Raw genomic sequence first — 15,408 nt, 5'->3', positions numbered from 1 at the left:
TTGCATTGCCTGCTTGTTCAGCACAGCACTGAAAAGCAATTGTGGTCCAGGGCTCCCTCCTCCTCCTCCATCCCACATCCTGGGCACACATCCTGGATAATTCACAGCTTGGAGAGGGTGGCCAGGGGGGAAATGCTGAACACAAAAGCTTTAGCTGAGGCAGCTCACTGTTCCTGGTTCCAGTCAGATCTGCAGCTCCAGATCCCACAGCAAGAGCAGCCACTGGTGTGGTTTGCAAACAGCCAGGTGAGGGAGGGTGTAACGATCTGAGAGTTCAACATTCCCACAGAATTTGTCCACTGCATGAGGGAACCAGGACACCAAAAATTCCATGTGTAAGACAGGCAAACAAGGGGGCTGGACTGATTATTGGCCCCACGGGCATTGGGAAGCTGTGCATTTCCATCACTGGTCACTGTTCTTAAACCAAGACCACTTAACGTGTGCCAAGTAACCACAGAAAGCCTCTGACAGGTGACAGGAAAAGTAATTTCTAGGATGCAGCAATTCATTCCTCATCCTAACAGGTTAATTTAAATGGCTACCTGGGATTAAGCGGCCATAAGCCCAAAAATTCAGAAACTGCATTGGTAAGTATAATAGGAAAACTCCAGAAAAGAAGTGGATCTGGGTGACAACACAACTTCAAGCCAGAAGAGAAATGACAAATTTTGCCTCTGACACATATGGACTAACAGGAAAACAAATTAACAGCAGCCTGTTCTCGCATAAAATTATGAGACAGCACAATAGTGTAAAAGTCATCTTATATGCAGAGCTCTTAAAACTGAATTAATAGAGGACTATTGCATAGTTACTGCTGGTTATAATTTGGAATACATTAAAACCTCTACTTCCTCAGACCAATATTTAAAATAAACAAGAAGCAGTGAGCAGGCACAGACACTTCATTAAAGTGATTACATAAACTCTCGAACCAAAACTTAATTTGAATTAATAGTAAAGATAAAATTGAATGCATAAACACACCATGCAGAAAGAATGAAATTCTGAAAAGAATTAAGTGGGCTGATGATATCATATAGCAAACACCTGATGAATTCATTAAACACAAAGGGCTGCAGATGCCACGATACACAGTGAGAAGCTCCTACTTGAAAAATCAGATGGATGTCAAACTTAGAAAAAACTAGTGAGTCTTAACAGCTGCAGGACACAGGCAGAGGTTTTGCAAAGCAGCAGCAAAATTTGAACCTACAACTGATACAGCCAAAGTATCAACACCAGACGTGATTAGCTTAATGAAGTTATTCCCATGTTTAGGGAACAGCTTCTATTTCTGCTTGGAAGTGCCAGGAATTTCTCCCTTAAAACTGCCCTGTAGCTGAAATCCACTTTCCCCCAGGCCCATTCCCAAGGGGAGACCCTCAGCCTGTCGATTATATAAACTACACTCTAGTCTTACTCACCTTAGTAAGGCAGCTAAATATACACACCAAGGTGTAAAATCTGCAGAGCCATCAATGCACTTCTGCTGGAACAGAAGAGCTGACAATTTATAGGCTCTTGAGTTGTGCCTGCTTTATCAGGCTGGTTAGTTGAAAGAAAATGCACACATAATTACTTAATCCCATTAAAACAAAGACAAATGACAGCAGAGAACTCCCGAGCTCAGCAGTTTGAGCACTGAAAGATTCTGAACTCACACAGAAATTAATCACGGAGCCTTCTCTGTGGGCAGCTCCTTCCACAGCCCCTCTTATTCTGGCTACATCAGCATCACAGCTCTGATTCCTGGTATTCCAGCCAGCTAAGGAAAATGGCATCTTGGACAATGAATAGCTTCCAGATTTCCCAATCTACCAGTAATCCAAGGTCTCCACTTTTTCAGTGAAGTGACTACATGTTAATTAAACAAAGCAAGTAAACTCACAAGAAGCTACTAAAAAATCTCAGTTGCTTCTTCCAACATTTGGGGAACACAAGCAGGAATCTTAAAGAGGCAGCAAGTGGCAGTTTGGGGTTGCTGCTAAATTTTAACATTTTGAATTTCAGAAATTTACAGGAACTCCTGTTCAGTGCATTAATGACAAAATGTAAACTGCAGTCAGTACGTGAAGAGGGAAAATGAAGCAAATGAATGTTTCTCATGGGGATTTATAACACAGGTTTGCTGGCGTATTTACTATGCAGGAATAAATAAATGTGTAAAATAATTGCAAGAACTCATTGAGGAACTGAAAGCTGAACTTACATAAATTCACCTTAAACTGAAAAGTCACTTTTTCTTAAGACAGTAATGATTTTTTTTTCTTTTTAAATACAAATATTTATTTAGTGTACCTCTAAGCACCAGGATCTTTTGTCTCTGCTGTTCCCACACAATAATCGGAGCCCCTGAATGTGAGCAGTGTCTCACCTCCAGGCTCAGGCATCCTACGGCAGCTGTCTGGGACAGGACAAGCAAACAGTGCTGAGTGTAATGTTTGCTCACCAATTACCCTTTTGTGGGCCCACTGAGAACCTCCCCCACTGAGGACAAGGCCAGGCAGGAGCCCCTATCCCAAAAGGGGAGGGATTAGGATTTCAGTTCTAGAGTGAATTTCTTTGAGACTAAGCAGTAACAGTCTTGCAGGAAAAAACATTTTTCTTCACACTTTCCAGGCCTTAACTATGGTTTACAGCAAAATAAATAGTAATAAAATAATGCTTCCTGCAGTCTGGTTTAGTTTAGGAAAAAGGCAGAGAGGAACCGAGCCATAATTCCACATAGACACCTGGGACAGGGGATATCTGCCTGGAAGTTTGCCACTTCCAAGGACAGCTTCTCCAGGTACAAAGGCTCTCTGGGGAGATCTCTCAAGCATGCTCTGCTTATTACTCTCAGCTTTACCTCACCTGCTTATTAGCTCCTGAATACACTATTTCACAAAGAAAAGGAATAAATTAGTGGGAATTCCTCCATTTGAACTGCAAAACCTTGCTGGGTATAAATTCCATGAGAGAACAAGAATGCCATACTGAAGCTGGAAGCACCAACACCAGCAGAGAAGCAGCAGCAACGATGATGACACCACTTCAGGACACTCCAGTTTTAGTGAAGTATTTCATTAACTTTACCATGGTGCAGCAATGGAAATCTTATTTTGCTTTGTATAGAAAATCCAAATTAGACTCCCAACTCAGGGCTGTTAGGGATGGCAAGAGAATCCCTAAGTTACAAGTAAGTTATCCAAACTATAATGTCAGTACAAAATAAAAATAAAGCGCTATCTTTCAATAATCCAATTACACATTAAAGAAAATCTATAAAGCTTTTGTCAGGAACACAGATTCCTCTTGACCATCTGACAGTTAAAGTGGCAGAACTTTCAGGAATATCTCTGGAAAGGGCAGGATTGCCAGTTAAGCCCTTGACCATTCTATCCCACCACTGTCCAACATCACCTCCATCCCTTGATAAAAGGAGAGGACATCATTCAAATACAGAAGCTAAATTTGCCTTACAGTCACACTGCTCATTACCATAATATCAGAAATCACATCCTTTTCATACAGAAGAGACAAAAAAATGACAGGGCAGACAAACACCACACACTTCCCCCTCACCTGCCTTAGAGAATAGATTCCAGGGAATTTTGTTGACATATGTAGCAAAGTATTGCAAAGAATCAATTTTATCAAACTCCACAGGGACCAAGAGGTTTTCCTTCCAACTCCCGAGAACCATAAACCCATCAGACTCCAGGCCCTGCTGCTCCCCTGTTGACACAATAACACTGTCCATACTTCCCATCTCTTTAGAGATTTCTAAAGAATAAGTATGAAATTCTTAAAGCCATTCCAGTAAAAAAGAAATCCTGTACAATGACCCTTTCATCACCTGAAAGGTGATGGTGACTGGAAGTTTCCCTGGTGAGAAACGTATTACTTGTGTTTCAGAAGCAATGTAATGGAACAACTACAAAACAGAAATGTTTTATTGAAAATCTGATGTTTACTTCCTGTTTAGAAACTGCCACACTTGCCACCTTCTGCAATCAAGTTTATCAATATAAACACTTTAATATAGGAAATTCACGCTTCAATTTCTCCAGGAATTTGAGGTGCTACTTTTACCTGGTTATCTGTATGGCCCACCCACCAATTTGTTACAGAAATTTGAAGCATTTCAGTTTGACTCCTCCAGCTCACTGACTACTCCAAAGCAATAAACACCCCAGGATTTGGTGTGAATACTGGCAACACCATCCAGGAGGAGCTGAGAGATCAGGGCTGTGAAGGTTGAGCAGGAAGGCACTCAGGACAGCCAGGGAACACCGGAGGTGGCTGTGCCAGCACCCAGCCCAGCACTGGGCTTGTGCCAAGGCAGAGTCAGGGCTGGGAAGAGGCAGAGGCAGCTCAGGGAGCTCCCAGCCTTCAGCACTGGAACAGAAAGTGAAACTGTGCCAGGCTCCCAGCATCCCTGAGCTAAGGGAGCACAGGGACAGCTGCAGGGCACCTCCACTGCTCTGAGCCAGGCTGAGCCCCCAGACCAGGGCAGCAGCTCCTGCTGACCCCCCAGCTCCAGACACATTTAAGTGTAGTACAGCAACAAGGAGGCAAAAGCATTCAGCTGTGCCCACTTTGAAGTGTGCCTGTTCTCTGGCTTGTACCTTCACTTCAAACTTACTGAGCATTTCAATTTCAGCCTTGGAAAATCAATTCTACACCGTTCCATATAAAGTTCTACTTATCATTATATAAGTGACTGTAACACATGGGTGCTTGGTTTGTTTATTTGTTTGTTAACCAAGAGACTAATATTTAACTAACAGCACAACTCCAGCCTTTTCCTTTTGAAACCCCCACTTCCCATGGGCAAGAGCAAAGGTCCACCCTCATTCTTAACCTATCCCATGTACTCAGTTGTTTTCCACTTGCTCCTCCTCTACATTCCATGCAGGAATATGGCTTTGTTTGCTCCTTTGGAAAGGCCATATTCCAGCTTCAGAGCCCTGTGGTTTCAATGAACGTAAGGAATAAACTTCACAATTCCAAAGCTGCCTCGCTCTCCTGGCTCATCCATGACACCCCAAGCCAGGGATCACATCTGGAAACTGCCACATGGACACACTGCCAGGTATCCAAGGTACTTGTCCTACAGATTACAGCCAAATCCCAGGATAAGTAAGTGCAGGTGTATAATGAAGCCCACTTAAAATGAAACCGGCTTGGGGTATAAGAATTCTGTAGTAAGATTTATGACCTTTAATAGGAACTTCATTATTAAAAAAGTGACTTTTATGTAATGAAAACCATCTCTCTCTGAAGAGGAATGACGTGTTAACATCAGCAGAGCTGTGTTTCAGTGTTTTCTGTTTACAATCCAGCACCATCATTGTCATTTAAAGTGCATTAATTATTCTAAAAATGCCTTTACTGAAATGCAATTGTATGCAATTTTTTAATCATTTTCTTCAGAAGGTGGCATTTCATCTATTTTTAAAGTCTAAATTTTCCAGTAGAGCTTACCATGTGTTCTTAGAATTACTCAATACATGAAAATACAAACATTAGTAATGAGCCCTATTAACGCAGATTTCACTTCAAGCTAACTTAGATTTACTTCACACAGTTAAGTGAGTTCATTTCACTGGAAAAAGAGATTCCCTGAAGGAAAAAAAACAACAGCTACTATGGCTGATATTGCCCAATGCATTGCTAAAAAATAAATTCTACTGATTGGATTTTTTTTCATTTCACCCCCTAGCAGCACTTTAAAAAACACAGTCTTTTAATGATTGTTTAATTTTCATATAACTAGAATATAAATCCTTTACATACTGCTTTGCTGCAGCTGCAACATAATGTCTCGTTTTTCATGGAAAAAAACCTAATTACGTGGTTCACCGAATTGCCTGTGGTAACACATCAATTTTATTTACATTCAAAAGTTGAACTTGAGTTTGTTCTCAGCACTCCAGTTAATTCCAAGCCCATTTCACACAATAGTTCTCCTGGATTCATTAGAAACACCTCACTCTGCTGTTATTGGGAGGGATACTCAGCTATTGGAACCTTGCTTTAGATTTCCAGCGCTTTCCAGGCAGTTCCACTTCCACAGTTCTATCCCACTTTAAATACCCTGGATTTGCTCTAAGTCTGGCCTTGCTGAAACAGTTCTGCCAAAGGACCATCAAATGTCCCTCCAGAAGGCAGCTGTTAATGCTGCCTCTGGAATACCAACTCCTTTTCCCACAAAAACACCGGAGAAAAACAAGAACTATTATGTGGCAAATAAAATCCAGAGGTTAATGACTCAAAATTTCACCTATTTCAGTCGAACCAAGCTTATATTTGGAAAGCAGAAAGATTATGAGGAAGCATGTGGATTCAGTACAGAATTTCTTGGCTTTGCTATCCATCAGCATCTTTCCTCTAAACTGTTTTCAGAAGGTAATTTGTTGCAAGCAAATTCCAAATTTGAATGAAATCAATTTCCAAATTCAAATCCAAATTCCCAGCCATGAACAAAATTAAGATGCTAATTCTTGAGTAATATAAATAAAATAAAACTATAAACATTAGGCTTTTTTGCATATGGCCCTTTGGTAGATTTCAGATTTTTTTATAACTTTTTAGCCTTAGATTTTGTCACCTGTAGGAAGAGGGGAAAATGCACTATGTGGGAATGATCCATGGAATATTCTGAGCTGGAAGGGACCCATAAGGATCAGTAAAGTCCATTTCTTGACTAGAATTAGTAATGAATTCACAAATGCCACATGTACTCATTGGATCCTGCTCTGAACACAGATTCCCTCTTCATGTGGAGACAAAACCACTGAAGGAAAGAGGAATTAAAGCAAAGGTAAGTGCAATCAAAACTCCAAACAGGACACTCAGTTTTAATCTTTTTTTTAATGACTCCTCTAAACCAACTTTCAAGTAAAAGGAACAGAAGTAGTGGAGGAACATTTATTTAAAAAAAAACGAAAACAAAACAAAATGAAGACATCTCACTCAGACACAATAAGGCTCTTGTCAACTTCATGTGTATAAAAGGAGTTGGCATTTTCCCATGAAGCAACTCCTTAATCCCAAATGATGGCATAATAACCTCATTTAATATGCCTCCATAAAAGAAAAAGTTTATTTTGTCTAAGCTGAACTTCAACTGGCAATCACTGGACACCAATTACCAGTGTCAGATATAAGGGTCACAGAACAATTCTGCAAGCTGAGAAAGTAGGAATTCACTCTTCAATCCCATCTTCTTGCCAAAAGAATGGAAAAGTTGAACTTTGTTTTCATGTCTTTGGGAATAATCTATGCTAGGCAATTAAGAAAATGCAAATTACTTATCTTATTGAAAATAATCAAGCCAGAAACAGACTTTTCAGTAACTTAATATTCCAATAAAGTCTTCTGTCATAGGAACCTACTTGTTAATTCCACTCTGCGCTCAAGAACCGGCAATTAACCATTTTCAGATTTCACTTCAAATTATTAATAAGTGGTACTCAGCTGCTTGATATTCATTGCTGCTTTTTAAATGGAAACCCTTGCAAAAGCCTTGCATTTCAGATCCTTTAGTCCTTGCTCATGAGCTGTTTTTCCATGCCCTGGCTGTGCTCATTCCTGGTACCACTGGGCATGACAAGAGTTCCAGGGTTTATGGAGTTACCCAGAGCACATAAAATTGTTGTAATACACATCCCATGCTTTCACCAAAGCCCAGGGATCCCAGGAATAACCTTTGGGAAAATCCAAGGAAGACTCCAAGTCAGCTGTAATGCAATTCCAGCAGCAACTCCCTCCCTTCTTGCCCGCTGCCATAATCTCAGAGCAGAATGAAAAGACTCAGGAGCACTCTCGTTTGAACACCCATTTCATGGCAAGGGGGCTCAGTCTTCATTTCACGCATTGCTTCACACACTTAAAACATGTTTGAATAGACAGGAACATCTTCTCATTCAATAATTAACATATCTCACTACACAGAGCACAGAACAAACTCTAATTCCTGACAGAGCTCCCAATTCCTCACAATTGCAGAGTAAGACAGTACCCTGAAAGAACCTTAAATAGGCTCAAATTGAAATGGAAAGTATATATTTCACTACTTTATTGTCTTTTACATTAGCAGAACTAAAAAATATAATTTTGTCCAAGTTTTCTATTGTTTTTCTTTTAATCCCTAATAAATGCTGACAAGCAACAACCACTAAACATCTACAGGTTAAACATTGACTTAATTTAGAGGACTTGACAGATAAATGAAACTTGGAAATCTGGCAGTTTACAAGGGAGCATCAAGAACCCTTCCTAGCAGGATTAAAAACTACTGAGTTGAGTTCTGGTGCAAGTTGTTCTCCTCAGGAAAGATCCTTAAAAACAGAGCTGATATGTTCTGCTTTCCTGTAGGAAATGAAAAATTTTGTTTATTGCAAACTGTAAAATTCAGCAAATTTCAGGTAGGCAAACAATAGCAGAAATTTGTTTTGGGGCACAACCACTTGGGTTAATGTGGGTGCCCTGCACACAGCTCTTCCTACAGGCAGCATTTTTCCCTCCTCACTTTTATCAGCACCAGGGGATTACGGCTGCGCCAGCCCGATATGCCAAGAATTCATAAACAGGAATGAGCCGAAGCTCCAGGTTTTTCCTGTCACAGCTCAAATTTCAGCTACATTTTTAAACCTATCAAGCTGCAAAGATCGCGTACAATAATCTTTCAGGAAAGACTTGTCTAATTCATTCAAGATAATCTATTCTTCATAAGCATTTTCATCCAAATTCTTATATTCTACATAGTAGAAATTGAAATAGTATCATTTTTCTGGGGAAGCAGCTCCCGAAATTAATGGATCCAGTGCAACATATCAGATGGAAATCCCAAATACCTACCAGAATCAGTGAATTCAGGGACACAAGCTACTGAGCTGATAGAAGGATGTAGTTTCACCTAAAGAACTGTCAAACACCCAGAATTTATTCATTTTCAAGCTCCTGTCTCACATCCTGCCAGCTTTCCAGAGTCCACCTCCAATGCTGTGCTTACAGTCACCAACCTGTACTCTCAGTAGTGGTACACATCATAACCCCTGCATTATCCCTGAGAATTCCAGTATTCTGTACCACAGATGCAGAAGACAAAGAGGAATATATCCATAAATCCAGTACAGAGATTAAAAATTGGTAGACAAAACTGACAGAGAATTACAGAATATTCTGAGTTGAAAGGGACACACAAGCTTATCAAGTCCAACTCTTGGAATGGTGTTAAAAAGAAAAATTTAAAAAAAAAAAAAAAAAAAAAGAAAAAAAAAGAGCAAAGTGCTCTTTGCAAAAGCAAAGAAGGGAACTGAGGAACAGATCTCCCTTCCCTATAATCTGTGTGGAACTCACAGGGTCCAGGGCAGGGGTGGGAGAAGAGAGAAAACCCAAGAGTTGAGTCTAAATTCTCTGTGATGCTCCAGATGGTATTTGGTCACCAAATGCAAATGAGAGCTCTGCAACTTGCAAATCCACAACGTTCCTGTCAAAAACGCTGCCAACAGTCAGACAGTCCCTCCTCTCCTTCCACTTCTTCTGTCGGATGTACAAAAAAATGGATTTATGGGAAAAGGTACTGTGGCTGGAACACTTGCCAAACCTCTCCAGGCAACATCATTAAACAGCATTTATCCTTCAGAAAACCTAACTTCAACAAACTAAAGCACACCCAACTTTTTCAGACTTACAGAATCACTCCAGTTTTTCATCACTCACTACCCCACCCCAATAAGCTTTTTCCATGCAGGACTGAATAAAGATCTTCACCCTCTCATCCAATTTTAAATGCCACCACAATAAAAACCAGAACACCACAGTCAAAGCTGGCAGGAAGAAGAAATGTAGGAGAATGTGCAAGAGACACCTCTGAAGTTCCCAGCTGCCTGGTTAATCCAACCACTCCACTGATCCATAACTACTCTGCAAATAATTGTTTTTACCTAATCTCCCGTGACAGCATTTAATTATCCACAGTTTTGGAAAGCTACTGCATAAACAACTCTCCTTGTACCTCCTGTTTACAACCACTAAGCTGTTTTCCCTATGACTATTTGAAATTCTTTTATTAATGGCAGATTTGTTGTTTACCAAATCTTCAATGTTATAAAGATAAAAGAACCCTTGGAGTTCATGACCAAAAGTTTTTGAAGTGCTTCTGAAAGCAAAGCCTCAGTTTGGACTTTTCCTCTGTTTACTGAAAGCAGTAAATATACAGCACTATTGGAGTGATTCTGTTATCCAGAAAAATCAAAAATTATGACTTGAATTAATAAAACATAATATTTAAAAATTAAGTTCTTTAAAATTTAGTTATCACTAAATTATTTCACTTTTAAAGCACAAGTCCTAGGCACTTATATAAGGAAAGAGAAATCTAAAACTCTATTCTTGATAAGAATTCATGATCTCACCAACAGGCGTTATTCCCTAAAGTTCCAACATCTCAGATGTCAATGTTTTGGATAAACTTTAGTCTTGCTCTTGGATTTGCAGCATCAAATTCCTGGGACTTGTGCTCCTGAACATGTGAGTACAACACAACAACAAAGTTCTGGCCACAGAACTCTAAGTCACGGTGACAATCCAGCCTCTAGGAACAGCATTTTAAGCCAAAGCAGCTCATTTCCTGAGTAAGTTATCCCAAAAAAAAGCATCATGTTACCCTGGCTCAGCTGACAGGCAAGGAAAGCTCTGCTTCAGTAACTGTCCTATTTTCTGTTTGTATGCCCACATGGAAAAGCCCCATATATTTTCAGGAAGCTAATTTCAACTATCAAATAGTTCAGTATTGTGGCCTGTTTATACAATAAAAAGCAGAATAAACTTTTTCCTTTTGCTCTGGCTGAATGAAGCAGTGAACACAAACTCTGTCCTTTGTCCTATCTCAAGGAATCAATGGACATAAATGCCTTGTTCTGGCAGAATTTGAGGCTCAATATTTTGTCAATACTGATGTTTGAACTCTAAAATGTACCAAACAGAGCCCAGCAGCCCTATCAGCAGGAAAATGTACAACACTTACACAATTTACATCACTTTGAAGTATATCTGATAAGTCACTACAAGTGTTTCAATGTGCTTTTAATATAGAACAAGGAAATTTATCCTTGTAGGATTTACACATGTGACAACAGACAAGTTTCAGATTGAATTCCACTCAAAAGTTACTGCTCTGAAGGCTCTAGCCTGGATGCTGGAACACTTTGAGTGCTGTGTCCAGTTCTGGGCCCCTCAGTTCAGGAAGGACATTCAGGGGCTGGAGCGTGTCCAGGGAAGGAAACAGAGCTGGGGAAGGGGCTGGAGCCCCAGGAGCAGCTGAGGGACCTGGGAAAGGGGCTCAGCCTGGAGAAAAGGAGGCTCAGGGGGCCCTTCTGGCTCTGCACAACTCCCTGACAGGAAGGGACAGCCAGGGGGGGTTGTGCTCTGCTCCCAGGGAACAGGGACAGGAGGAGAGGGAACAGCCTCAGGCTGTGCCAGGGCAGGCTCAGGATGGACACCAGGAGGAATTTCTGCATGGAAAGGGTTGTGAAACATTGGCAGGGGCTGCCCAGAGAGGGGGTGGAGTCCCCATCCCTGGAGGTGTCCAAGGTACACCTGGACATGGCACTCAGCACTCTGGCTGCCAGATCAGGCACAGGTTGGACTCAATGACCTTGGAAGTCTTTGTGATTCCAAACAGAGTAATTCTGTGATTCCATAAAATTCCATAAAGGCAAACGATGTGTGACAGGGATGCTTTGCTATACACTCTGCCCCATACTGTACCCAGCAGAAACAGGTTCAGCTGTCCAGACATTTAACTGGATTTCCAAAGCACCACCACTGGAAGCAGCATCACACTCTTGTAACTAAGATGTCAGATATAAACAAGCTCCATCAATTTACAACAGAAACAGAAGCATCACCTGCAACTCCCCTCAAATAAAAAGACACTTAAGTCCCATCTACTGCATTTGAAATATTAAATAAATTATATTTCACTAAGAGAAAAGCATATATTATTAAAGCTTTGCCGGGTAAGTAGAAATATTATCCATTCCTTCATTCAAAACAGGTGCCTCATAAAAAATGAATGTCAGTGGAATGGCTCAGTGCAGCACTTGTGAGCCATCTCTTTAATTATACATGATCACAGGGCAACCTGCATGGAACACGCCCCAAGGTACTCAGCCCTCCATATCTGTGATTTCACAGGCTCTGATGCCAAATAAACAATCTGGCAGCCATCAAAGCAGGAAGTTTGGAATGGTGCTTAGAAGAGAATGAAAAGAAATCAATATACCATAACTCAGGACTAAACAGTGTAGAGTACAGGTAGGAGATAAGGGACAACTCAAGCATACTTGCTAAACAAAATATTTTGTGTACTTGAAACAAATTTAATCACCAAGTCACCAGAAGGTCTAAAAGCCACGAGGATAAAAAATTATTGCAAGAAACCAGAACCTGATCCTTATGATTGTCTTGAGTGTTTTTAACTACTGCTATTATTCCAGAACTGCTGAACTTCAGTCGTTTTCTTGCAAGACACAATGTGAAAAAGGAGGTAAAATTCATACAGCCTAATAAAACACCTTTTAGTTCAGGCAAACTAAGACTTGTCATAGCAACAATACACCACTGAAAAGAAAATAATATACACAGGATATAGTCAAACCCAAACAGGATCATAACAGATGCAGCAAAAGTGACATTATCGTGTTAAGGCTCCACATTCTGGAGACTCTAAAGACAATCCCAGTTGCATAAAGCCTATAATCACCAACTTATCACTGTCACCTCTGACCTACCTGCCCCTTCCTGCCTCCTATTCCACTCACTTGCTGCAACTCGCCTTGGATCACACTCAAATCCTGCAGCACGAGCAAGGAGCAAGTCCTGACCTCACAGATTTACCTGGGGCGCTGTGGAGTTCACCTGACTCTACAGAAGAGGTGATTTATTCCATTAGCTGCTACCTTATGCCAGAGCTGGGGTATTATTATTATCATCATCATTCCTTGAACTAGAATTAAGTTTATTTTTAGAGGTTCCACAAAAATTCAAGTCCTGATGTTGACAATTCTCCTGAGTCCAAGTTTCACTTTGCATTTTATCACACGGCAAAAAAAAGTCAGATTTACAGGGCTTTTTGTTTTCCTGTAGGTCATAAAATACAAACTATGATGAAATCACATAAGGTAACAAGTTAAAGCATTATAAAAATATTCCTTTTTCACTGGAAAAAAATAGAAACAATTGAGAAACAAAGAGTGGCTTACTGTGCAGCTCACGGTGGATGACATCGACCAGGTTGGGCTCGTCCCCCCACCAGAATATCCAGAGCTCCTTGCAGTCGGGTTTGACGTCCCGGCGCCACACGCACAGCAGGTTGGCCTGCAGGCAGCGGATGAAGCTGAGCAGGATGGGATCATCCTGGGCTGGAGCTGAAATGATGGGCCCACAGTCCCCGTGGCCCTCAAAGTTGTACCTACGCCATTTGATGCCCGTGAGTTCAGCCTGTGGGAAACAAAAAAAGAAGAAAAGAGTCATTGGATCACTTCACAATTTAGTTACATCCACAGTTTGTTTCATTTTCAATGGTTAATTCCTCAATTCAAGTTCAAAAATCTTCCCATTTGTATATTTTCCTTTACTTCCCTTCAAGGAAAAAGAATTTAGAAACAACACTGAATAAACCTGGCTTATTCCTACATTTAGGTTTTCACCACAACCTGACTCAATTCTATTCATTTCTACTCTATTAATTTCCAACAGCTTCATTCAATTTCTAACCATAGTGTTACCTTACTGTCATATTACAAGTTAGAAAGGAAAAAACCCAAACAGGGAGAGGGATATAAGGCTCATTCACTACAGGCTGCTTGGTGGCCATGTGAGCTCAGTGTCAGCCCAAAAGCTGGCCACTTGAAAGTCACAGTTCCACAGTATGTAAGCCCAGTGACTTACTGGAAGAGCTGAAACAGTTTCACATTGTGACGTTACAGGTTCACCAAATCGGCTTTTTATTTATATTTTGCCCAAATGAACAAAAGCAGAATATGGAAAGTTGCCATTTACTGTCTCTCAACCAGACAGAATTCTCTCAAATCATCAAGGAAGAATAAAAAGAACTATTTTCTACCCAGATGTCTGGGGAAGATTTTTGTTGGGCACTGAACAGAGAATTCCCCAGGGAATGTGCATGGCCCTGAGGCTGCCAGAGCTCCAGGAGTGTTTGAACAACGCTCCCAAGGATGTGCAGGGTGGGATTGTTGGGGTGTCCTGGGCAGGGCCAGGAGCTGGATTCAATGGTCCTGGTGGGTCACTTCCACACAGGGTGTTCTGTGATTCTGAAATTTTTCCTCCACTCCCAGTTTGCCCCATCCCTGTTGTAGCCTTCCCCTTTCTCTCCACTCTCCAGCACAGGATAGGGAATACCCCCAGGACAGTCTGGCTGTTATCAAACACAACTGGTGTGTGTATACCCTGCTCACAGCGGGCTTGTACTCTACTCTCCAACCTGTTACCACATTCCTGCTGCTGCTATTCCCTCCAGTGCTTCATTTCCAGTGTTCACACCTTCCCTTGGCTGCCCAGAAGCAGCCGGTGCTCAGCTCCAAAGTGCTCCTGCAGGAACAGCCAGCTGGTCTGCCGCAAGCAGAGCAAACACTCCAGGGCAGCAGCTACACCTCTGACAAGAGAGGGCATTGCCAGGGATGAGGGAAAGACCCAGCACTGGAAACACTGACTGTAGGAATGAATTTTTACTCAAAAAGAAAAACCAAAGACTTGTGGATCACATATTCCTCCCTTGTCATCACTTGCGTAAGGACATTCAACTTCTTCAAAACCCAAACTCCCCATAACACACAGAAGGAATCCCTTTTTCAAGTCCAACTTAGCCCATTTACAAGTTTAAACTCTAAAATTTACTTCTGTCCACCACAGTAGCTGGAAGGAGCGTGCCTGGTTCAAGAGCTGGCTGATGAACTGCTGAGGAGCTGAAGGTGATGCTCACCATACCAACAACAGAAGCAAAAAACACAGGTATGTCTTGGATCTTGAAAATTCTCTGAAAGTTTCACTTTGTTCCTGTATACTGCCTGGCACAGCAAGGCTCTGGCCCATGGCTACAGTTCCTGGGACTCTGCCTCAAGAACTATTTCCCCAAACACTGATTACCTAGATTGCCCATTTAATTGTCCTCTGAAGAGGCCTCACCAGGCACATGGCATAGTACTGCACTGGGAAGGGGGAAAACCTATGGAACACTGAACAGAAGGGAAATTTAGTTTATTGTTTGCAGGCCCCTGAACCACCAGGCATCTTTAGCTCTGCAGGGCAGAAGGGACACTGCCATGCTATATCCTGCCAGTAGGACACCAGTCCTGGATTGTCCCAGCTGGAGGCTCCCTACAGCCAGAA

At 41.4% G+C, this 15,408-nt stretch overlaps 1 protein-coding gene across 1 annotated transcript in view; it reads right to left on the bottom strand.

Moving 5' to 3' along the window:
* The window catches only part of MED13L (mediator complex subunit 13L), a 166,028-nt gene that overhangs the window by 133,651 nt on the left and 16,969 nt on the right, over window positions 1–15,408 (bottom strand). The window contains exon 2 of the mRNA XM_086856439.1: window positions 13,263–13,500. Coding sequence (XP_086712565.1) covers window positions 13,263–13,500 — 238 coding nt within the window. The remainder of the gene's footprint in view (window positions 1–13,262; window positions 13,501–15,408) is intronic.

This window comes from Cyanistes caeruleus, chromosome 18 (assembly GCF_971803275.1).
Source record: "Cyanistes caeruleus chromosome 18, bCyaCae1.hap1.1, whole genome shotgun sequence".
In the NCBI taxonomy this organism is placed as follows: domain Eukaryota; kingdom Metazoa; phylum Chordata; class Aves; order Passeriformes; family Paridae; genus Cyanistes; species Cyanistes caeruleus.
The sequence above is the reverse complement of the archived record's forward strand: the minus strand, read 5'-3'. Positions and strand labels throughout refer to the sequence as shown.